The 25,321-nt window shown below is 36.5% G+C and overlaps 2 protein-coding genes across 2 annotated transcripts in view; both read left to right on the top strand.

Annotated features, from left to right (window-relative positions):
- Nucleotides 1-25,321, top strand: part of LOC126882125 (uncharacterized) — a 994,490-nt gene that overhangs the window by 363,727 nt on the left and 605,442 nt on the right. The gene's annotated exons all lie outside the window — the stretch shown is intronic.
- LOC126882127 (uncharacterized) lies at nucleotides 17,199-20,159 on the top strand. Its single transcript, XM_050646972.1, has 2 exons — nucleotides 17,199-17,537; nucleotides 19,459-20,159. The coding sequence occupies exons 1-2, from the start codon at nucleotides 17,226-17,228 to the stop codon at nucleotides 20,071-20,073; spliced, it is 927 nt and encodes a 308-aa protein (XP_050502929.1). The 5' UTR covers nucleotides 17,199-17,225; the 3' UTR covers nucleotides 20,074-20,159.

The following is a 25,321-nucleotide window of genomic DNA, read 5'->3' as shown; positions in this document are numbered from 1 at the left end:
ATGGATGCGTTTTTGTCAAGAGTTCAATCTTCAAAATTAAATAATTTAGGTGCTATTATGTAGAATATATGCCAAAATTGAAATAAAATACATATTATACACATATATATATATATATATATATATATATATATATATATATATATATATATATATATATATATATATAAAGGTGTTTTATATCAGGTTTTGCGGTCAAAATTAAAAACGATTCTATTTTCTCGAAAACTCTATATATCGCCAATGGTTATTGGCTTCTTCAGGAGTACACTAAAATTTTAATTAGAAACAATTAATAATTAAAAAATACTTACAAAAAAAATCAAAACTTACAGAGCGGAATCGTGAAACTACATGCCAACACATTATATGATTAATTTGGGAAACTATTAATTATTTTTCTGGATGTTATTGATTAAATTTATTAGAGGTATTTTTTGACGTTATTTTGAAAATTATTTTTGATGTTACTTTGAAGTTTTTAGAATATTGCAATATATGTTACTAAGGTTACTCGTGTCAGTTTTATAGTTAATAGAATTTTGACTTAGATTAATATGACACATCTCGAGAAACAGCCTATCTTTGTAATTTGTTAATGATTCTAATATTTTTACGTTTTCATAATCAAACTGGTGGCCTGTTTGTATAAAATGTTCGACAACAGCGCATGTGTTATTTCTTCTTTTGCAGTCGCTTTTATGTTGACTGATACGCTGTTTTAACCACTGACTTGTTTGCCCAATATAACATCCTTGGCAACCTAAACATTGTAATTGATATATAACATTGCTATTATACATGGCTGGTGTTCGGTCTTTAATTTTAGAAAATATGCTTTTTGATTTAAGGTTGCTGTATTTGCTAATTTTTATATTTGTGTAGTTTTTAAATAGGGAAGTTAGTTGATTAGTTAAATTTGGAATATATGGAAGTTTCTTATATTTAATATCTTGTGGAGGATGATCTAATGGTCCATCATAAAATCGTGTGTTGAAGATTAGCTGTTTTAAAATAGCTTTAGGATAACCGTTATTTAGAAACAATTGGAATAATTTGTTTTTATTCTGCTGTAAAAATTGTTCATCGCTGATTTGTTCTATTCTATTTTTTATGGCAATAACGGTATTAAAATTTTGACTTTTAGGATGATTAGATGCAAAGTTAAGAAACCTTCCTGATGTTGTAGGCTTTTGATACCAGTCTAAAATAATATGATTATTAATAATATAATAATATAAAAATAAATAATATTTTTATAATAATTATAAAACAACACATTAGCAAACCAAGGAGACAATTTAATTTTAAATTCTTCAAAAAAAACTTTATCATTTGAAATAAAAATTACTTGTAAGAACATTTCGAGAAACCAAACAGCTATTTCCAATATAAAAGAAACTTTAAGAACTAAAATTCCCAATAATATTTTTACTGATTTCGAAAATACTTTAAAACGTAACTTTAACACTAATTTTAAAAAAATCAAACAAAGAAATATAAAATTTAACAACCTCTATTACAATAAAACACCTGAAAATTTGTTATTCAAAGACAACAGTGCCTGGTTTAAAAATATATCTGATGTAATAATACCACAAGAAATTTCAGACTTTCTCTCTCTTGGTCCTAAATTTGCATTACCCTGTCTATATAATGACTTAAAGCTACAAAATGTTCTTTCTGATGTAGAAAATATCATTTCTGATATTCCAAGCAATTCAAGAGACCTTGTAAGAGCAAGAGCTGCTAATGTGGTAACAAATTTTATACATCATTGTCAAGATTAAAAACCATCCTACTTAAATATAACATATAAAAAAACAAAAAATTTTCTTCAGTTACATCCTGAATTACTTATTTTAGAATCAGATAAAGGCGGTTGCACAGTCGCTATAAACAAGGGTGATTACATAAAAAAAACTGAACTACTGCTTAATGACACAAAAACATATACACACTTATCTAGAGACCCAACTTCATCAATACAAACATCGGTTAATAACTTAGTAAGAAAGCTAGAAAACGAAAATCAACTAACGACAGAAGAGGTACAATCATTAGTTATCTATAACGCATCTTTTCCAAAGTTATATTGCTTACCAAAGATCCATAAAATAAATAACCCTCTTCGTCCTATAACAAGTTCAATCAATTCTGTCACCTACAATATATCAAAATTTTTATCTACTATACTAGTCCAGGGCGGATCTGTTTTGAGATGGACGTTGAGAGGTGACTCAAATTTTTTCGCAGAAATTGCTTGAAAATAAATCAAATAATAATATTTGAGTTATCCTCCCTCTCAAAAAGGTCCGGAACATTGTTTAAATAATCAAAATGTCAAGAATAGAAGGAAAAATTCGATTTTTTTCTTCGTTTTTGATTATAACTTTAACAGTATTCATTTCCGAGAAAAGTTGTACTGACATAAAAGTTGCGTAATTCAATTTAGTACAATATAAAATTCGTTAAAAATTTAAAAAATAGTCACCCTAGTTGCAAAATAGCAATAATTGCGAAAAAAACATACAAAAACAAGTATTCGCATTTTACGTTTTTCAACCATTTATGCTACACTTAGGACCTTCGTATTTCACCCAGAAAAACTATATGATACAGTAAAATAATACTGTAAATTTCATTAAGATGAATTTAATAGATTTTGCAAAATAAATTTTGCAATACAGCTTTCGCAAAAAAAATTCATTTATTCAAAATGTTACAGGACTGAAAATAAAACAGATAGCAAGTTGAATTTTTTTTTGCTTATAGAAGTATACTGTACCTTTCATTTGCAATTATCAAAATTAAAATAGATTAATTACCACGGCGTCAGAAAATTTTTGAAATAAACAATAATTTTTGGTGCTACGCGCAGGACAGCGGTGTTCGATTCACACAGGTTGATTTCCACCAAAATTTCTTCCAATCTTTATCTAATATATTATTTTCTTACTCTATATTTTGTTGTATTTTAATTTTTAATTCCACAAAAATCAAACTAATTTTATTATTGTTTGTGAAATATTGTTTAAACAATTGCATATGTTTAAAAATAATAAACTTTTATTATTTAAATTAAAATATATGAACAAAGAAAGTTTTTGCTAATAAAAGTGTTATTTCAAAGGATAGAGTATGTGTTTTTATTTTGCAATAAACAAATTTATTTATTTATATCGAAATGTCATAAAAATTAAAATTTATCAAATATTATCAAAGGTCATTGGAATGCCCAATCAGAGCAACCTATCCGCTGTCCTGCGCGTAGCACCAATAATTAATGTTTATTTAAAAAAATTCCTGACGCCGTGGTGTTAAGCGATTTTAATTTTGCGAAATTGCAAATGACAGGTACAGTACACTTCTATACGCAAAAAAATTTTCAACTTGCTATCTGCTTTATTTTCAGTCCTGTAACATTTTGAAAAAATGAATTTTTTTAACGAAAGCTGGATTGCAAAATTAATTTTGCAAAATCTATCGAACCGATCTTAATGAAATTTACAATATTATTTTACTGTATCATAGAATTTTTCAGGGTGAAATATGAAGGTCCTAAGTGTAGGATAAATGGTTGAAAAACGTAAAATGCGAATACTTGTTTTTGTATGTTTTTTTCACAATTTTTGCTATTTTCCAACAAGGGTGACTATTTCTTAAATTTTTAACCAATTCTATATTGTAGGAAATTTAATTACGCAACTTTTATCTCAGTACAACTTTTCTCGGAAATGAAAACTTTTAAAGTTATAATCAAAAAACCAAGAAAAAAATCGAATTTTTCCTTAATTTTTTGACATTTTGATTATTTAAACAATGTTCCGGACCTTTTTGAGAGGGAGGATAACTCAAATATTATTATTTGATTTATTTTCAAGCAATTTCTGCAAAAAAATTTGAGTCACCTCTCAACGTCCAAATGTACTAATATTTTTACAGATGCGCAATGCGCACTGGTCTATACTACAAAATGCATTTGATGATAGAACAGATTTTAATATTAAAGACACTTTCTCATTCGTAAATAATGTGAAAGGTTTAGTCTTGCCTGATAACTTTGTACTGATTTCTCTAGATGTAGTTTCACTGTTTACTAATATTCCAGAAAATTTGGTATATTCGATAATAGAGTCAAAGTGGGAATTGATTGAAGATCAGACAAGGATATCCAAAGAAAATTTCTTAAATTTAATTAAATTTATTTTCCAAAATACATACTTTTCTTTTAATAATATTTTTTACCGTCAAATTTTTGGAACACCAATGGGTAGTCCGATCAGTCCGATTTTGGCTCAGATTGTTTAAGATCATTTAATAGCAGAAGTTTTCACTAATTTGCCCTTCAAGCTACCTTTCCTATATAAATATGTTGATGATATAATTTGCGCTGTCCCAAAAAATCATATACAAACAACATTACAAGTTTTTAATTCATTTAACCAAAATATTCAGTTTACTGTTGAAATAGAAAAAGACAATAGTGTACCGTTTCTAGACAGCAAAGTCATCCGCAAAGCAAATAATCATATTATTCTAGACTGGTATCAAAAGCCTACAACATCAGGAAGGTTTCTTAACTTTGCATCTAATCATCCTAAAAGTCAAAATTTTAATACCGTTATTGCCATGAAAAATAGAATAGAACAAATCAGCGATGAACAATTTTTACAGCAGAATAAAAACAAATTATTCCAATTGTTTCTAAATAACGGTTATCCTAAAGCTATTTTAAAACAGCTAATCTTCAACACACGATTTTATGATGGACCATTAGATCATCCTCCACAAGATATTAAATATAAGAAACTTCCATATATTCCAAATTTAACTAATCAACTAACTTCCCTATTTAAAAACTACACAAATATAAAAATTAGCAAATACAGCAACCTTAAATCAAAAAGCATATTTTCTAAAATTAAAGACCGAACACCAGCCATGTATAATAGCAATGTTATATATCAATTACAATGTTTAGGTTGCCAAGGATGTTATATTGGGCAAACAAGTCAGTGGTTAAAACAGCGTATCAGTCAACATAAAAGCGACTGCAAAAGAAGAAATAACACATGCGCTGTTGTCGAACATTTTATACAAACAGGCCACCAGTTTGATTATGAAAACGTAAAAATATTAGAATCATTAACAAATTACAAAGATAGGCTGTTTCTCGAGATGTGTCATATTAATCTAAGTCAAAATTCTATTAACTATAAAACTGACACGAGTAACCTTAGTAACATATATTGCAATATTCTAAAAACTTCAAAGTAACATCAAAAATAATTTTCAAAATAACGTCAAAAAATACCTCTAATAAATTTAATCAATAACATCCAGAAAAATAGTTAATAGTTTCCCAAATTAATCACATAATGTGTTGGCATGTAGTTTAACAATTCCGCTCTGTAAGTTTTGATTTTTTTTTGTAAGTATTTTTTAATTATTAATTGTTTCTAATTAAAATTTTAGTGTACTCCTGAAGAAGCCAATAACCATTGGCGATATATAGAGTTTTCGAGAAAATAGAATCGTTTTTAATTTTGACCGCAAAACCTGATATAAAACACCTTTTTTACTAACTAAACGGTCGATAAGATATAAAAAAAATACTATATATATATACTATATATATATATATATATATATATATATATATATATATATATATATATATATATATATATATATATATATATATAGGGCGAAACACATTTCTAAGAACTGGTGTTTGGATCTTTGATTCTATTCGAAAAATTTTTCCCAGCCAGAAATAGCGGATGTGTGAGTTATTCGTAAGGGGATTTTTCCACATTCTCTATTTCATTTGTTTGATTTCGTACGATTGGTCGTTAAACCAGTACCTGTGGATCTTTTGATCACTGAGTGTGTTTCAAAGATCTACATCTTTTGTTTTTTCATAAACATTATCTTACTTACTCTAAAGTAATTAGGGAATTAAAACTTGAGACTGTCATTTTCAGGTTGGGCGTAGATTTACGCTCCTGTTATGTCTATGTCTCGGATGTTGTTTTTTGATGGAATGTGTCTAAAGATATTCAACCTCTCATCTTTACCGACGAGCCCACGGAGGTTGAAGAGGGCGAAACACATTTCTAAGAACTGGTGTTTGGATCTTTGATTCTATTCGAAAAATTTTTCCCAGCCAGAAATAGCGGATGTGTGAGTTATTCGTAAGGGGATTTTTCCACATTCTCTATTTCATTTGTTTATATATATATATATAGATATATATATATATATATATATATATATATATATATATATATATATATATATATATAACAAACAAGGTTGAAATATTGGGGTAGCAGCAATCTCAAAGAAAACTCTTTATAATAGTTCCAAGCTTTCGAAAATGTTTATTTTCATCATCAGGGAAACTACAATCATAAATAGACAGTATTTAACAAATAGGCTAACTGAAATCAATAATAATTGCTATCTTTGTGTTACTAAAAATCCAGAACACCATAGTTTCCTCTCACTAAACCAGGTGTCGAGGATCCCCAAAAAACACAAAAACAACAAAAAATTGTTCTGAGAAATGCAGAGTCAATACTTTCACTAAAAACACTGCACATCACAAAACAATCTTACCAAAGAGTTACTTATATGTTTGTACTTACATTATTGAGGATGTTGAGCCTAGTTGTTAAACACTGACATATAAAACGAAATTTTGTCCTGGTACAAATCGTAAATAAAAAATTAAAATTAAAAACTATATATAAAAAATTGTTCTAAAAATCGAGTATAAATTGAAAAATGGTAAAATATTTTAAAAAAATGATGTATGTCAATTGGCATTTTTGAAAATGTCTAACAAATGTTATATCGATTTTTATTAAATTTTGTTTGAATTCATACGGAAACGTCACCACCACTGAACCAATTATAATTATTTAATAAATGTTTTATAAATTTTGAAATAGGAAAATTCCGAAATGAGAATAAAACAGTTTTAATCAATGCAAAGTTTTTTTTAATAGTAGATGTCTTTTTTATTATGTGATTTATATTGAAAAAATCTATAAATTGTATACTAAATGAAAGAAGAATTTGAATTATTAAATTTAAATTGGTATTTTTTATCTAAAGTGAGTAAATAAGAATAAATTTCACTGAGATGTCTTACATCTGATTTTTTGTTTATTGAATTTTCTTCTTGAAAGATAAAAGCCATTTCCAAAAAGAGCCTTTTGTTATATGAGTTCTCAGAAGCTAGTACTTTAGTATATTGATAATCCATTGTATGACCCTCTTTGGAAACGTGTTCTGCTAAAGCACAACGTTCAGGATGTAGTCTAGAATCACTTTTATGTGATATTATTCGAGATGATAAAGTTCTAGAGGTGATACCTATATATACCTCGAGAACTTTATCATCTCGAATAATATCACATAAAAGTGATTCTAGACTACATCCTGAACGTTGTGCTTTAGCAGAACACGTTTCCAAAGAGGGTCATACAATGGATTATCAATATACTAAAGTACTAGCTTCTGAGAACTCATATAACAAAAGACTCTTTTTGGAAATGGCTTTTATCTTTCAAGAAGAAAATTCAATAAACAAAAAATCAGATGTAAGACATCTCAGTGAAATTTATTCTTATTTACTCACTTTAGATAAAAATAACCAATTTAAATTTAATAATTCAAATTCTTCTTTCATTTAGTATACAATTTATAGATTTTTTCAATATAAATCACATAATAAAAAAGACATCTACTATTAAAAAAACTTTGCATTGATTAAAACTGTTTTATTCTCATTTCGGAATTTTCCTATTTCAAAATTTATAAAACATTTATTAAATAATTATAATTGGTTCAGTGGTGGTGACGTTTCCGTATGAATTCAAACAAAATTTAATAAAAATCGATATAACATTTGTTAGACATTTTCAAAAATGCCAATTGACATACATCATTTTTTAAAATATTTTACCATTTTTCAATTTATACTCGATTTTTAGAACAATTTTTTATATATAGTTTTTAATTTTAATTTTTATTTACGATTTGTACCAGGACAAAATTTCGTTTTATATGTCAGTGTTTAACAACTAGGCTCAACATCCTCAAATAATGTAAGTACAAACATATAAGTAACTCTTTGGTAAGATTGTTTTGTGATGTGCAGTGTTTTTAGTGAAAGTATTGACTCTGCATTTCTCAGAACAATTTTTTGTTGTTTTTGTGTTTTTGGGGATCCTCGACACCTGGTTTAGTGAGAGGAAACTATGGTGTTCTGGATTTTTAGTAACACAAAGATAGCAATTATTATTGATTTCAGTTAGCCTATTTGTTAAATACTGTCTATTTATGATTGTAGTTTCCCTGATGATGAAAATAAACATTTTCGAAAGCTTGGAACTATTATAAAGAGTTTTCTTTGAGATTGCTGCTACCCCAATATTTCAACCTTGTTTCCTAACTGTTCAGCAAATATTATATACCTGTTATATATATATATATATATATATATATATATATATATATATATATATTATATATTTATATATATATATATATATATATATATATATATATATATATATATATATATATATATATATATATATTATTCTTAATATTTATATACTTTTATTTATTTAAAATTATAGTTACCAGTTATATTTGAACAGTTTTGAAAGGTAATTCCTCGTAAGTTTTGATTTGACACATTTTATTTGACAAAAATATTTGTGTTTGTATTGTGCATATTACCATGGAAACCGCGATTCTACGTATGGAACCCGTGAGAAAAAATATTTCTCACTGCAATGGCCGACTTTTCTCACACCCTGAGAAATTGTTCGTTTTGAATGTATGTAAGTAGTGAGAGAAGTTGCACATTGTATAGCATCAATAGAAAAAAAAAGTTCCAAAATATTAGGCCTGAACACCGCAAGTTATAAAACTTAATAACATACGGTATTTTTGTTTAGGATAGCTATATAATAATAATAATAATAATAATAATAACCTGTGGGAGTTTTTTGTCAGTTCTTCTATCAGGCGCGGCCCCCTGCGAATGGGGGATACTTTCTGGGTATTCGTAGCGCCAGTACCCAGAGAGTAGCAGGGATACTTGCCGTGGAACAAAAACTGACACCTGGCAGTAGGTATAAAATGCACACCCATTGATATGGAGAATTATGGTTTATGTTTAGGATCGCTGCCTGGGGATCGCCAGGGCACGTCTGGAGCCGGCGCTGGACGTGACAGCATGCGGGACGTCGGTGGCAGGGTGTTGAGGAGGCGGGCCCCTGTCACACAAACAGCTACAGCCCAACAACAAGAACAACAACCACAAGCGAGCCAAACAACAGCAAGAGCTCCACTCGCTGAAGGTGCTGCGCTGGAACATCAGCCGGCGCTCACTCAAGCGGGACGACCGAGGCAGCGCATGAAATGGACTGTGTCCATCAACGAAAGCATTTTGCGCTTCTATTATAAGGTGACCAACCTCGGTCAAGAAACGATCGGCTACAGACAACAGCTGTATGCCGAATTTTGCAGGGAGTACCCAGATATTCAAGTATCGGAGCAAAGAGTATCAGATCAATACCGGGTAATCATAAGAAACAACCTTATCCCAGAGACTAGACGCAATACGATCAAAAGCGAAGTCGAACGGGAGGTTAATAACCAAGAGCTAGTTTTAGATCAAGTCCCTAATGAAATCCTTGATGAGCAGATTCCTGAGATTCCCATACCAGAAACTCAACCTGACAATACACAGCAGGAAAACAACGAGTTGCGCGATAGTCTAGAAAGCGAAATGGCTCGTGCCGTACAAGAGTTTAATGGAACAAATCCACTTAGCAGACCACCGCTACCACGAATAAACTCTTGTAAGAAACTAGGTGCGCTGTTACAAATTGTGAATACTGAAGTCCTACCCAATTATGTCGTAGAAGCCCACACATTGGAGTATCTGCATATGCTAATCTACTGTGCAGCAACAGCAATTGCCAATGTAATGGGCGTTAAGATCAGAACACGTCGGGGTACTAATAACGGAAGGACTGGTAACAGAATTGCACCCTGGGAAAAAAGACTTCTCGGAAAAATTGAATTACTGCGTAGGGATATTGGTCAAGTCACAGAATATATAAGAGGTGTAACAAGTAGAAAAGTCATTAAGAGAGCTGAAGAAATAATGCGGAGCACTGCAAGACACTCGAGATACGATCCAGAAAATAACACAGCTCAACAGTGTTTGGATACATTAAAACAAAAACTCTCCGTCTATTCAGGACGATTAAGAAGGTATAAAGTTAGTAACAACCGAAAATGTGACAATGCACTTTTTGAGAACTCTGAGAAGGCGTTTTACCGAAAACTCAATTCAACCGTAGAAAGTGTCGACAAGTCTTACCCAAGCCAAGAAGAAATTCATGAGTTTTGGGGAAATCAACTTTCCACGCCAGCTGCTCTTAACAGCAATGCTGGCTGGATAGAAGATACGACGCACAACTGTCACCACTACGTCACTGCTAACTACGAACCATTCACGACTGAAGAAGTCTCAAATGTCATCAAAGAGCTTCATAACTGGAAATCTCCTGGACCAGACAGAGTTCAGAACTTTTGGCTTAAAAAGTTTTGGAGTATTCATGAGTGCTTATCAACATTAATTAATCATGTTATTTCTAATCCGCAGGAATTACCATCATTTCTAACTCAGGGAACTACTTATTTAATACCCAAGGATCAAAATAACACCCAAGATCCATCCAAGTACCGTCCAATTACTTGTCTTCCAACTTTGTATAAATTGGTCACATCCTGTGTAACCCGGCGTATCTACCAACACTGTGCTCTAAACAATATCATAGAGCCTCAACAGAAAGGATGCGCTAAGGGTTCCATGGGTTGCAAAGAACAGCTTATCATCGACTCAGTCATTTCTAACCAGGCATTCACTAAAAAAAGGAACCTTTTTACTGCTTTTATTGACTATAAAAAGGCCTTTGATTCAGTACCGCATGAATGGCTAATAGATATATTGAAAATATACAAAGTCGATGATAACATAGTGACCTTTTTAAGGCATATAATGAGAGATTGGAAGACTAAAATTCACCTCCAAATACCTGGTGAAAACAATATCGAAACCGAAAATATCGCAATCAACCGGGGTCTGTTTCAAGGAGACTCGTTGAGTCCACTGTGGTTCTGTTTAGCTTTGAACCCCCTTTCCCAACTATTAAACTCCACTGACTCAGGTTTTAGCATTAAAAACAATAATACTGTAGTAGCGAAGCTCAATCATCTGTTGTATATGGATGATTTGAAATTAATGGCTTCCACTCGAGAACATCTAGAAGAGATGCTAAAAACTGTAGAAACATTCTCTAATGATATTAGTATGCAGTTCGGTCTAGACAAGTGCCGTGTTTTGAATATAGTCAGAGGAAAGGTACAGCCCGGTGGATTCGATATGCAAAATGGCCAGAACATCGAGGCCATGGGCGATAACGATATGTACAAATATCTTGGAGTAAAGCAGGCGCGGAAAATTGACCATAAGCAAATGAAAACTGAGATAACAACTGAGTTTATAAGAAGGGTAAAACAACTGCTTCGTTCACAGCTTAACAGTAAAAATTTGTTTAAGGCACTGAACACCTACGCTTGTTCCGCGCTTAGCTATTCATTTGGTATTGTTAAGTGGACAAAAACGGATATAGAAAATCTTCAGCGAAAAGTACGAACACACCTCACAAAGGCACAAAAACACCACCCTAAAAGTGCAGTAGAACGAACGACATTACCCCGGTATTTAGGAGGAAGAGGACTTATGGATATAGGTGAGCAATTAGATAAACAGATTGCTAATTTAAGAACTTATTTTCAGATGCAGGCTGAGACATCTACTCTACACCGCGCAATCTGCGCAGTAGATGACACAACACCGATCAAACTGAGGGAACCAGAAATGCGCATAAACCACCTTACTAAGGACGAAAAACTGCGCACCTGGATGGGTAAACCTCTGCACGGGCGACATCCCAATGAGGTTAGCCAAGACTATGTCGACAATACAGCGTCGAACTATTGGTTGACATCAGGAAAGATGTTCCCTGAAACGGAGGGTTCATTACTGGCCATCCAGGATCAGGTTATACCAACCAGAAATTACCTGAAATATATCGTCAAAGACCCTCAGGTTCAAAACGACAGATGCCGATATGGATGTCAAGCCCAAGAAACCATCCAACATATTACAGGGGGCTGCCAGGCATTTGCTGCAACTGAATACAAGGAACGGCATGACGCAGTGGGAAAAATCCTTCATCAAGAGATAGCTAATAAGCTGGGACTTCTCCAAACGGACTATCTCCCATATTATCAATACGTTCCTGAGAGTATGCTTGAGGATGGCAACTACAAGCTATACTGGGACCGCAGTGTGCTCACAGACCAAACAGTGGCACATAATAGACCAGATCTCGTACTAGTTAATAAATTAACAAGACAAACAACACTAATTGATGTGGCGATACCTAACAACAATAATCTACGTAGTAAATTTACTGAAAAGATCGCCAAGTATAGAGATCTGGAAATTCAAATACGGAGACAATGGAGAATGCAAAGTACCCAGACGATACCTATTGTTATGTCTACTACTGGAGTCATTCCGAAGACCCTCCTCGAAAGCATAAAAAAGCTGGGTCTCAATGAACATATTTATAAGACCATGCAGAAAGCTGTACTACTTGCGACGGCCAGAAGTGTAAGAAAATTTTTGGGAGATACACCTGCATTCCAAGTCACCTAGGGCTCGATAACACGGAAAGAGTCCCACCAGAGCTCAATCCTTTTGATACCGTAGGTATCTGGGATGAGTCAATTTTCCCCTCAGAGGGAGTGTGAGCCGTATGGCTAAATCTGGATAATAATAATATATAACCGCAACCACAACCACAACCACAACCACAACCACAAGCGAGCCAAACAACAACAAGAGCTCCACCCGCCGAAGGTGCTGCGCTGGATCATCAGCCGGCGCTCACCCAAGCGGGACGACCGAGGCAGCGCATGAAATGGACTGTGTCCATTAATGAAAACATTTTGCGCTTCTATTACAAGGTGACAAACCTCGGTCAAGAAACAATCGGCTACCGACAACAGCTGTATGCCGAATTTTGCAGGACGTACCCAGATATTCAAGTATCGGAGCAAAGAGTATCAGATCAATACCGGGTAATCATAAGGAACAACCTTATCTCAGAGACTAGACGCAATTCTATCAAAAGCGAAGTCGAACGGGAGATTAATAACCAAGAACAAGTTTTAGATCAAGTCCCTAATGAAATCCTCGATGTGCAGACTCCTGAGATTCCCATGCCAGAAACTCAACCTGATAATACACAGCAGGAAAACAACGAGTTGCGCGATAGTCTAGCAAACGAAATGGCTCGTGTCGTACAAGAGTTTAATGGAACAAACCCACTTAGCAGACCACCGCTACCACGAATAAACTCTTGTAAGAAACTAGGTGCGCAGTTACAAATTGTGAACACTGAAGTCCTACCCAACTATGTCGTAGAAGCTCACACGTTGGAATATTTGCATATGCTAATCTACTGTGCAGCAACAGCAATTGCTAATGTAATGGGCGTTAAGATCAGAACACGACGGGTTACTAATAACGAAAGAACTGGTAACAGAATTGCACCTTGGGAAAAAAGACTGCTCGGAAAGATCGAATTATTACGTAGGGATATTGGTATAGTCACAGAATACATACGAGGTGTAACAAGTAGAAAAGTTATCAGAAGAGCTGAAGAAATAATGCTGACTACAGCAAGACACTCAAGATATGATCCAGAAAACAACACAGCCCATCAGTGTCTGGATACATTAAAACAAAAGCTCTCCGTTTATTCAGGACGACTAAGGAGGTACAAAGTTAGTAACAACCGCAAAAGCGACAATGTTCTTTTTGAAAGTTCTGAAAAGGCGTTCTATCGAAAACTCAATTCCACTGTAGAACGTGTCGATAAGACTTACCCAAGCCAAGAAGAAATTCATGAGTTTTAGGGAAATCAACTTTCCACGCCAGCTGCTCTTAACAGCAATGCTGGATGGATAGAAGATACGACACAGAACTGCCAACACTACATTACCACCCTTTACGAACCCTTCACTACTGAAGAAGTCTCAAATACCATCAAAGAGCTTCATAACTGGAAATCTCATGGACCAGATGGAGTTCAAAACTTTTGGCTCAAGAAGTTTTGGAGTATTCATGAATGCTTATCAACACTAATTAATCATGTAATTTCTAATCCGCAGGATATACCATCATTCCTAACTCAGGGAACCACTTATTTAATTCCGAAGGATCAAAATAACACCCAAGATCCAGCCAAATACCGCCCAATTACTTGTCTTCCAACTTTGTATAAATTGGTCACATCCTGTGTAGCCCGGCGTATCTACCAACATTGTGCTCTGAACAATATCATAGAGCCTCAACAGAAAGGATGCGCTAAGGGTTCTATGGGTTGCAAAGAACAACTCATCATCGACTCAGTGATTTCTAACCAGGCATATTCCAAAAAGAGGAATCTTTTTACTGCCTTCATTGATTACAAGAAGGCCTTTGATTCAGTGCCGCATGAATGGCTTATAGATATATTGAGAATATATAAAGTCGATGATAATATAGTGACCTTTTTAGAGCATATAATGACGGAGTGGAAGACTAGAATTCACCTTCAAATACCTGGTGAAAATACCATCGAAACTGAAAATATCGCAATCAGCCGGGGCCTGTTTCAAGGAGATTCGTTGAGTCCACTGTGGTTTTGTCTAGCTATGAACCCACTATCTCAGCTATTGAACTCCACAGACGCAGGTTTTAGCATCAAAAATAACAACAATGTGGTGGCGAAGCTTAATCATTTATTGTATATGGATGATTTGAAATTAATGGCTTCCACTCGAAACCAACTCGATGAGATGCTAAAAACTGTAGAAACTTTTTCTAATGATATTAGCATGCACTTCGGACTAGAAAAGTGCCGTATTTTAAATATAGTCAAAGGAAAAGTACAGCCCGGAGGATTCGATATGCAAAATGGCCAGAACATCGAGGCCATGGGTGAAAACGATATGTATAAATATCTTGGAGTAAAGCAAGCGCGGAGAATTGACCATAAACAAATGAAAACAGAGATAACTACTGAGTTTATACGAAGGGTAAAACAGCTGCTTCGCTCACACCTTAATAGTAGAAATTTGTTTAAGGCACTAAACACCTACGCATGTTCCGCGCTTAGCTATTCATTTGGCATTGTTAAGTGGACAAAAACGGACATAGAAAATCTTCAGCGAAAAGTAAGAACGCACCTCACAAAGGCACAAAAACACCATCCAAAAAGTGCAGTAGAAAGAACGACATTACGGCGGAATTTAGGAGGAAGAGGACTAATGGATATAGGTGAGCAATTAGACCAACCAATTGCTAATTTAAGATCTTATTTTCAGATGCAGGCTGAAACATCTACTCTACATCGCGCTATCTGCGCAGTAGATGACACAACACCGATAAAACTGAGGGAAGCAGAGCTGCGCATAAACCACCTTACTAAGGACGAAAAAGTGCGCGCCTGGAAGGGTAAACCTCTGCACGGGCGACATCCCAATGAGGTCAGCCAAGATTATGTCGACAATATAGCGTCGAACTATTGGTTGACATCAGGAAAGATGTTCCCTGAAACGGAGGGTTCATTACTGGCCATTCAGGATCAGGTTATACCAACCAGAAATTACCTGAAATATATCATCAAAGACCCTCATGTTCAAAACGACAGATGCCGATATGGATGTCAAGCCCAAGAAACCAACCAACATCTTACAGGGGGCTGCCAGGCATTTGCTGCAACTGAGTACAAGGAACGGCATGACGCAGTGGGAAAAATCCTTCATCAGGAGATAGCTATCAAGCTGGGACTTCTTCAAACCGACCATCTCCCATATTATCAATACGTCCCTGAGAGTATGCTTGAGGATGGCAACTACAAGCTATACTGGGACCGCACTGTTCTCACAGACCAAACAGTGGCGCATAATAGACCAGATCTCGTATTGGTCAATAAATTAACGAGACAAACAACCCTCATTGATGTGGCGATTCCTAACAACAATAATCTACGTACTAAATTTACTGAAAAGATCGCCAAGTACAGAGATCTGGAAATTCAAATACGGAGACAATGGAGAATGCAAAGTACCCAGACGATACCGATTATTATGTCTACTACTGGAGTCATTCCGAAGACCCTCCTCGAAAGCATAAAAAAGCTGGGTCTTAATGAACATCTTTATAAGACCATGCAGAAAGCAGTACTACTCGCAACGGCCAGATGTGTACGAAAATTTTTGGGAGATACACCTGCATACCAAGTCACCCAGGGCTCGATAACACGGAAAGAGTCCCACCAGAGCTCAATTCTTTTGATACCGTAGGTATCTGGGATGAGTCAATTTTCCCCTTAGAGGGAGTGTGAGCCGTATGGCTAAATCTATAATAATAATATATAATAATAATAATAATAATAATATAATAATATATATAATAATAATAATATATGGATGATTTGAAATTAATGGCTTCCACTCGAGAACACCTAGAAGAGATGCTAAAAACTGTAGAAACATTCTCTAATGATATTAGTATGCAGTTCGGTCTAGACAAGTGCCGTGTTTTGAATATAGTCAGAGGAAAGGTACAGCCCGGTGGATTCGATATGCAAAATGGCCAGAACATCGAGGCCATGGGCGACAACGATATGTATAAATATCTTGGAGTAAAACAGGCGCGGAAAATTGACCATAAGCAAATGAAAACTAAGATAACTACTGAGTTTATAAGAAGGGTAAAACAGCTGCTTCGTTCACAGCTTAACAGTAAAAATTTGTTTAAGGCACTAAACACCTACGCTTGTTCCGCGCTTAGCTATTCATTTGGTATTGTTAAGTGGACAAAAACGGATATAGAAAATCTTCAGCGAAAAGTACGAACACACCTCACAAAGGCACAAAAACACCACCCTAAAAGTGCAGTAGAACGAACAACATTACCCCGGTATTTAGGAGGAAGAGGACTTATGGATATAGGTGAGCAATTAGATAAACAAATTGCTAATTTAAGAACTTATTTTCAGATGCAGGCTGAAACATCTACTCTACACCGCGCAATTTGCGCAGTAGATGACACAACACCGATCAAACTGAGGGAACCAGAAATGCGCATAAACCACCTTACTAAGGACGAAAAACTGCGCACCTGGATGGGTAAACCTCTGCACGGGCGACATCCCAATGAGATCAGCCAAGACTATGTTGACAATACAGCGTCGAACTATTGGTTGACATCAGGAAAGATGTTCCCTGAAACGGAGGGTTCATTACTGGCCATTCAGGATCAGGTTATACCAACCAGAAATTACCTGAAATATATCGTCAAAGACCCTCAGGTTCAAAACGACAGATGCCGATATGGATGTCAAGCCCAAGAAACCATCCAACATATTACAGGGGGCTGCCAGGCATTTGCTGCAACTGAATACGAGGAACGGCATGACGCAGTGGGAAAAATCCTTCATCAAGAGATAGCTAACAAGCTGGGACTTCTCCAAACGGACCATCTCCCATATTATCAATACGTTCCTGAGAGTACGCTTGAGGATGGCAACTACAAGCTATACTGGGACCGCAGTGTGCTCACAGACCAAACAGTGGCACATAATAGACCAGATCTCGTACTAGTTAATAAATTAACAAGACAAACAACACTAATTGATGTGGCGATACCTAACAACAATAATCTACGTAGTAAATTTACTGAAAAGATCGCCAAGTATAGAGATCTGGAAATTCAAATACGGAGACAATGGAGAACGCAAAGTACCCAGACGATACCTATTGTTATGTCTACTACTGGAGTCATTCCGAAGACCCTCCTCGAAAGCATAAAAAAGCTGGCTCTCAATGAACATATTTATAAGACCGTGCAGAAAGCTGTACTACTTGCGACGGCCAGAAGTGTAAGAAAATTTTTGGGAGATACACCTGCATTCCAAGTCATCTAGGGCTCGATAACACGGAAAGAGTCCCACCAGAGCTCAATCCTTTTGATACCGTAGGTATCTGGGATGAGTCAATTTTCCCCTCAGCGGGAGTGTGAGCCGTATGGCTAAATCTGGATAATAATAATAATGGCTAATAGATATATTGAAAATATACAAAGTAGATGATAACATAGTGACCTTTTTAAGGCATATAATGAGAGATTGGAAGACTAAAATTCACCTCCAAATACCTGGTGAAAACAATATCGAAACCGAAAATATCGCAATCAACCGGGGCCTATTTCAAGGAGACTCGTTGAGTCCATTGTGGTTCTGTTTAGCTTTGAACCCCCTTTCCTAACTATTAAACTCCACTGACTCAGGTTTTAGCATTAAAAGCAATAATACTGTGGTAGCGAAGCTCAATCATCTGTTGTATATGGATGATTTGAAATTAATGGCTTCCACTCGAGAACACCTAGAAGAGATGCTAAAAACTGTAGAAACATTTTCTAATGATATTAGTATGCAGTTCGGTCTAGACAAGTGCCGTGTTTTGAATATAGTCAGAGGAAAGGTACAGCCCGGTGGATTCGATATGCAAAATGGCCAGAACATCAAGGCCATGGGCGACAACGATATGTACAAATATCTTGGAGTAAAGCAGGCGCGGAAAATTGACCATAAGGAAATGAAAACTGAGATAACTACTGAGTTTATAAGAAGGGTAAAACAGCTGCTTCGTTCACAGCTTAACAGTAAAAATTTGTTTAAGGCTCTAAACACCTACGCTTGTTCCGCGCTTAGCTATTCATTTGGTATTGTTAAGTGGACAAAAACGGATATAGAAAATCTTCAGCGAAAAGTACGAACACACCTCACAAAGGCACAAAAACACCACCCTAAAAGTGCAGTAGAACGAACGACATTACCCCGGTATTTAGGAGGAAGAGGACTTATGGATATAGGTGAGCAATTAGATAAACAAATTGCTAATTTAAGAACTTATTTTCAGATGCAGGCTGAGACATCTACTCTACATCGCGCTATCTGCGCAGTAGATGACACAACACCGATCAAACTGAGGGAAGCAGAACTGCGCATAAACCACCTTACTAAGGACGAAAAAGTGCGCGCCTGGATGGGTAAACCTTTGCACGGGCGACATCCCAATGAGGTCAGCCAAGATTATGTCGACAATATAGCGTCGAACTACTGGTTGACATCAGGAAATATGTTCCCTGAAACGGAGGGTTCATTACTGGCCATTCAGGATCAGGTTATACCAACCAGAAACTACCTGAAATATATCATAAAAGACCCTCAGGTTCAAAACGACAGATGCCGATATGGATGTCAAGCCCAAGAAACCATCCAACATCTTACAGGGGGCTGCCAGGCATTTGCTGCAATTGAATACAAGGAACGGCATGACGCAGTGGGAAAAATCCTTCATCAAGAGATAGCTATCAAGCTGGGACTCCTCCAAACGGACCATCTCACGTATTATCAATACGTCCCTGAGAGTATGCTTGAGGATGGCAACTACAAGCTATACTGGGACCGCACTGTGCTCACAGACCAAACAGTGGCACATAATAGACCAGATCTCGTACTAGTTAATAAATTAACAAGACAAACAACACTAATTGATGTGGCGATACCTAACAACAATAATCTACGTAGTAAATTCACTGAAAAGATCGCCAAGTACAGAGATCTAGAAATTCAAATACGAAGGCAATGGAGAATGCAAAGTACCCAGACGATACCTATTGTTATATCTACTACTGGAGTCATTCTGAAGAACCTCCTCGAAAGCATACAAAGGCTGGGTCTAAATGAACATCTTTACAAGACCATGCAGAAAGCTGTACTACTCACAACGGCCAGATGTGTACGAAAATTTTTGGGAGATACACCTGCATACCAAGCCACCTAGGGCTCGATAACACGGAAAGAGTCCCACCAGAGCTCAATCCTTTTGATACCGTAGGTATCTGGGATGAGTCAATTTTCCCCCTTAGAGGGAGTGTGAGCCGTATGGCTAAATCTGGATAATAATAATAATAATAATAATAATAACCTGTGGGAGTTTTTTGTCAGTTCTTCTATCAGGCGCGGCCCCCTGCGAATGGGGGATACATTCTGGGTATTCGTAGCGCCAGTACCCAGAGAGTAGCAGGGATACTTGCCGTGGAACAAAAACTGACACCTGGCAGTGGGTATAAAATGCACACCCATTGATATGGAGAATTATGGTTTATGTTTAGGATCGCTGCCTGGGGATCGCCAGGCACGTCTGGAGCCGGCGCTGGACGTGACAGCATGCGGGACGTCGTTGGCAGGGTGTTGAGGAGGCGGGCCCCTGTCACACAAACAGCTACAGCCCAACAACAAGAACAACAACCACAAGCGAGCCAAACAACAGCAAGAGCTCCACTCGCTGAAGGTGCTGCGCTGGAACATCAGCCGGCGCTCACTCAAGCGGGACGACCGAGGCAGCGCATGAAATGGACTGTGTCCATCAACGAAAGCATTTTGCGCTTCTATTATAAGGTGACCAACCTCGGTCAAGAAACGATCGGCTACAGACAACAGCTGTATGCCGAATTTTGCAGGGAGTACCCAGATATTCAAGTATCGGAGCAAAGAGTATCAGATCAATAACGGGTAATCATAAGAAACAACCTTGTCCCAGAGACTAGACGCAATACGATCAAAAGCGAAGTCGAACGGGAGATTAATAACCAAGAGCTAGTTTTAGATCAAGTCCCTAATGAAATCTTTGATGAGCAGATTCTTGAGATTCCCATACCAGAAACTCAACCTGACAATACACAGCAGGAAAACAACGAGTTGCGCGATAGTCTAGAAAGCGAAATGGCTCGTGCCGTACAAGAGTTTAATGGAACAAATCCACTTAGCAGACCACCGCTACCACGAATAAACTCTTGTAAGAAACTAGGTGCGCTGTTACAAATTGTGAATACTGAAGTCCTACCCAATTATGTCGTAGAAGCCCACACATTGGAATATCTGCATATGCTAATCTACTGTGCAGCAACAGCAATTGCCAATGTAGTGGGCGTTAAGATCAGAACACGACGGGGGTACTAATAACGGAAGGACTGGTAACAGAATTGCACCCTGGGAAAAAAGACTTCTCGGAAAAATTGAATTACTGCGTAGGGATATTGGTCAAGTCACAGAATATATAAGAGGTGTAACAAGTAGAAAAGTCATTAAGAGAGCTGAAGAAATAATGCGGAGCACTGCAAGACACTCGAGATACGATCCAGAAAATAACACAGCTCAACAGTGTTTAGATACATTAAAACAAAAACTCTCCGTCTATTCAGGACGATTAAGAAGGTATAAAGTTAGTAAAAATCGAAAAAGTGACAATGCACTTTTTGAGAACTCTGAGAAGGCGTTTTACCGAAAACTCAACTCCACCGTAGAAAGTGTCGACAAGTCTTACTCAAGCCAAGAAGAAATTCATGAGTTTTGGGGAAATCAACTTTCCACACCAGCTCCTCTTAACAACAATGCTGGCTGGATAGAAGATACGACGCACAACTGTCACGAATACGTCACTGCTAACTACGAACCATTCACGACTGAAGAAGTCTCAAATGTCATCAAAGAGCTTCATAACTGGAAATCTCCTGGACCAGACGGAGTTCAGAACTTTTGGCTTAAAAAGTTTTGGAGTATTCATGAGTGCTTATCAACATTAATTAATCATGTTATTTCTAATCCGCAGGAACTACCATCATTTCTAACTCAGGGAACTACTTATTTAATACCCAAGGATCAAAATAACACCCAAGATCCATCCAAGTACCGCCCAATTACTTGTCTTCCAACTTTGTATAAATTGGTCACATCCTGTGTAACCCGGCGTATCTACCAACACTGTGCTCTAAACAATATCATAGAGCCTCAACAGAAAGGATGCGCTAAGGGTTCCATGGGTTGCAAAGAACAGCTTATCATCGACTCAGTCATTTCTAACCAGGCATTCACTAAAAAAAGAACCTTTTTACTGCTTTTATTGACTATAAAAAGGCCTTTGATTCAGTACCGCATGAATGGCTAATAGATATATTAAAAATATACAAAGTAGATGATAACATAGTGACCTTTTTAAGGCATATAATGAGAGATTGGAAGACTAAAATTCACCTCCAAATACCTGGTGAAAACAATATCGAAACCGAAAATATCGCAATCAACCGGGGCCTGTTTCAAGGAGACTCGTTGAGTCCACTATGGTTCTGTTTAGCTTTGAACCCCCTTTCCCAACTATTAAACTCCACTGACTCAGGTTTTAGCATTAAAAGCAATAATACTGTAGTAGCGAAGCTCAATCATCTGTTGTATATGGATGATTTGAAATTAATGGCTTCCACTCGAGAACACCTAGAAGAGATGCTAAAAACTGTAGAAACATTCTCTAATGATATTAGTATGCAGTTCGGTCTAGACAAGTGCCGTGTTTTGAATATAGTCAGAGGAAAGGTACAGCCCGGTGGATTCGATATAAAAAATGGCCAGAACATCGAGGCCATGGGCGATAACGATATGTACAAATATCTTGGAGTAAAGCAGGCGCGGAAAATTGACCATAAGCAAATGAAAACTGAGATAACAACTGAGTTTATAAGAAGGGTAAAACAACTGCTTCGTTCACAGCTTAACAGTAAAAATTTGTTTAAGGCACTGAACACCTACGCTTGTTCCGCGCTTAGCTATTCATTTGGTATTGTTAAGTGGAGAAAAACGGATATAGAAAATCTTCAGCGAAAAGTACGAACACACCTCACAAAGGCACAAAAACACCACCCTAAAAGTGCAGTAGAACGAACGACATTACCCCGGTATTTAGGAGGAAGAGGACTTATGGATATAGGTGAGCAATTAGATAAGCAGATTGCTAATTTAAGAACCTTTTTTCAGATGCAGGCTGAGACATCTACTCTACACCGCGCAATCTGCGCAGTAGATGACACAACACCGATCAAACTGAGGGAACCAGAAATGCGCATAAACCACTTTACTAAGGACGAAAAACTGCGCACCTGGATGGGTAAACCTCTGCACGGGCGACATCCCAATGAGGTTAGCCAAGACTATGTCGACAATACAGCGTCGAACTATTGGTTGACATCAGGAAAGATGTTCCCTGAAACGGAGGGTTCATTACTGGCCATCCTGGATCAGGTTATACCAACCAGAAATTACCTGAAATATATCGTCAAAGACCCTCAGGTTCAAAACGACAGATGCCGATATGGATGTCAAGCCCAAGAAACCATCCAACATATTACAGGGGGCTGCCAGGTATTTGCTGCAACTGAATACAAGGAACGGCATGACGCAGTGGGAAAAATCCTTCATCAAGAGATAACTAACAAGATGGGACTTCTCCAAACGGACTATCTCCCATATTATCAATACGTTCCTGAGAGTATGCTTGAGGATGGCAACTGCAAGCTATACTGGGACCGCAGTGTGCTCACAGACCAAACAGTGGCACATAATAGACCAGATCTCGTACTAGTTAATAAATTAACAAGACAAACAACACTAATTGATGTGGCGATACCTAACAACAATAATCTACGTAGTAAATTTACTGAAAAGATCGCCAAGTATAGAGATCTGGAAATTCAAATACGGAGACAATGGAGAATGCAAAGTACCCAGACGATACCTATTGTTATGTCTACTACTGGAGTCATTCCGAAGACCCTCCTCGAAAGCATAAAAAAGCTGGGTCTCAATGAACATATTTATAAGACCATGCAGAAAGCTGTACTACTTGCGACGGCCAGAAGTGTAAGAAAATTTTTGGGAGATACACCTGCATTCCAAGTCACCTAGGGCTCGATAACACGGAAAGAGTCCCACCAGAGCTCAATCCTTTTGATACCGTAGGTATCTGGGATGAGTCAATTTTCCCCTCAGAGGGAGTGTGAGCCGTATGGCTAAATCTGGAATAATATTAATAAGAGATTCAAATATTCGATATGCAAAATGGCCAGAACATCGAGGCCATGGGTGAAAACGATATGTACAAATATCTTGGAGTAAAGCAAGCGCGGAAAATTGACCATAAACAAATGAAAACAGAGATAACTACTGAGTTTATACGAAGGGTAAAACAGCTGCTTCGCTCACACCTTAACAGTAGAAATTTGTTTAAGGCACTAAACACCTACGCATGTTCCGCGCTTAGTTAGTCATTTGGTATTGTTAAGTGGACGAAAACAGATATAGAAGCTCTTCAGCGAAAAGTGCGAACACACCTCACAAAGGCACAAAAACACCATCCTAAAAGTGCAGTAGGAAGAACAACATTACCACGGAATCTAGGAGGAAGAGGACTTATGGATATAGGTGAGCAATTAGATAAACAAATTGCTAATTTAAGAACTTATTTTCAGATGCAGGCTGAGACATCTACTCTACATCGCGCTATCTGCGCAGTAGATGACACAACACCGATCAAACTGAGGGAACCAGAAATGCGCATAAACCACCTTACTAAGGACGAAAAAGTGCGCGCCTGGATGGGTAAACCTCTGCACGGGCGACATCCCAATGAGGTCAGCCAAGACTATGTCGACAATATAGCGTCGAACTACTGGTTGACATCAGGAAAGATGTTCCCTGAAACGGAGGGTTCATTACTGGCCATTCAGGATCAGGTTTTACCAACCAGAAATTACCTGAAATATATCATCAAAGACCCTCAGGTTCAAAACGACAGATTATAATGGGATTTATCTCATTATTTAGATATTTTAGAAATTCTTAAATTAACTAAAGTATTCGTCAGATATTTATTTATGAAACAATAAACATTACGCATATTTGTTATAATAATTGCAAAGTAGAACACCTTAGTTAAAGTCCACGTTTTGCTTACTCAACAAGGTTGTGATTATTCATTTTGACACACTAACGAGAATATATACAAACATATTTACAAAACGAAGTATTTGATAAATATGGGAACACGATCAGATTTGAGTGATTAGTGGGTCAGTCGAATTAGTTAGTTAGGTTTGGGAGGTTGCTGCCGTTAGAGCAGAATAATGTTCTATCCTATCAACTGAATACATTTATATGGTATTAATTTAACCAAATAAAGGAGTTATGAGTACATAGTGCCTTCC

This window comes from Diabrotica virgifera, chromosome 3 (genome assembly GCF_917563875.1).
Source record: "Diabrotica virgifera virgifera chromosome 3, PGI_DIABVI_V3a".
Taxonomy (NCBI): Eukaryota; Metazoa; Arthropoda; class Insecta; order Coleoptera; family Chrysomelidae; genus Diabrotica; species Diabrotica virgifera.
The sequence above is the reverse complement of the archived record's forward strand: the minus strand, read 5'-3'. Positions and strand labels throughout refer to the sequence as shown.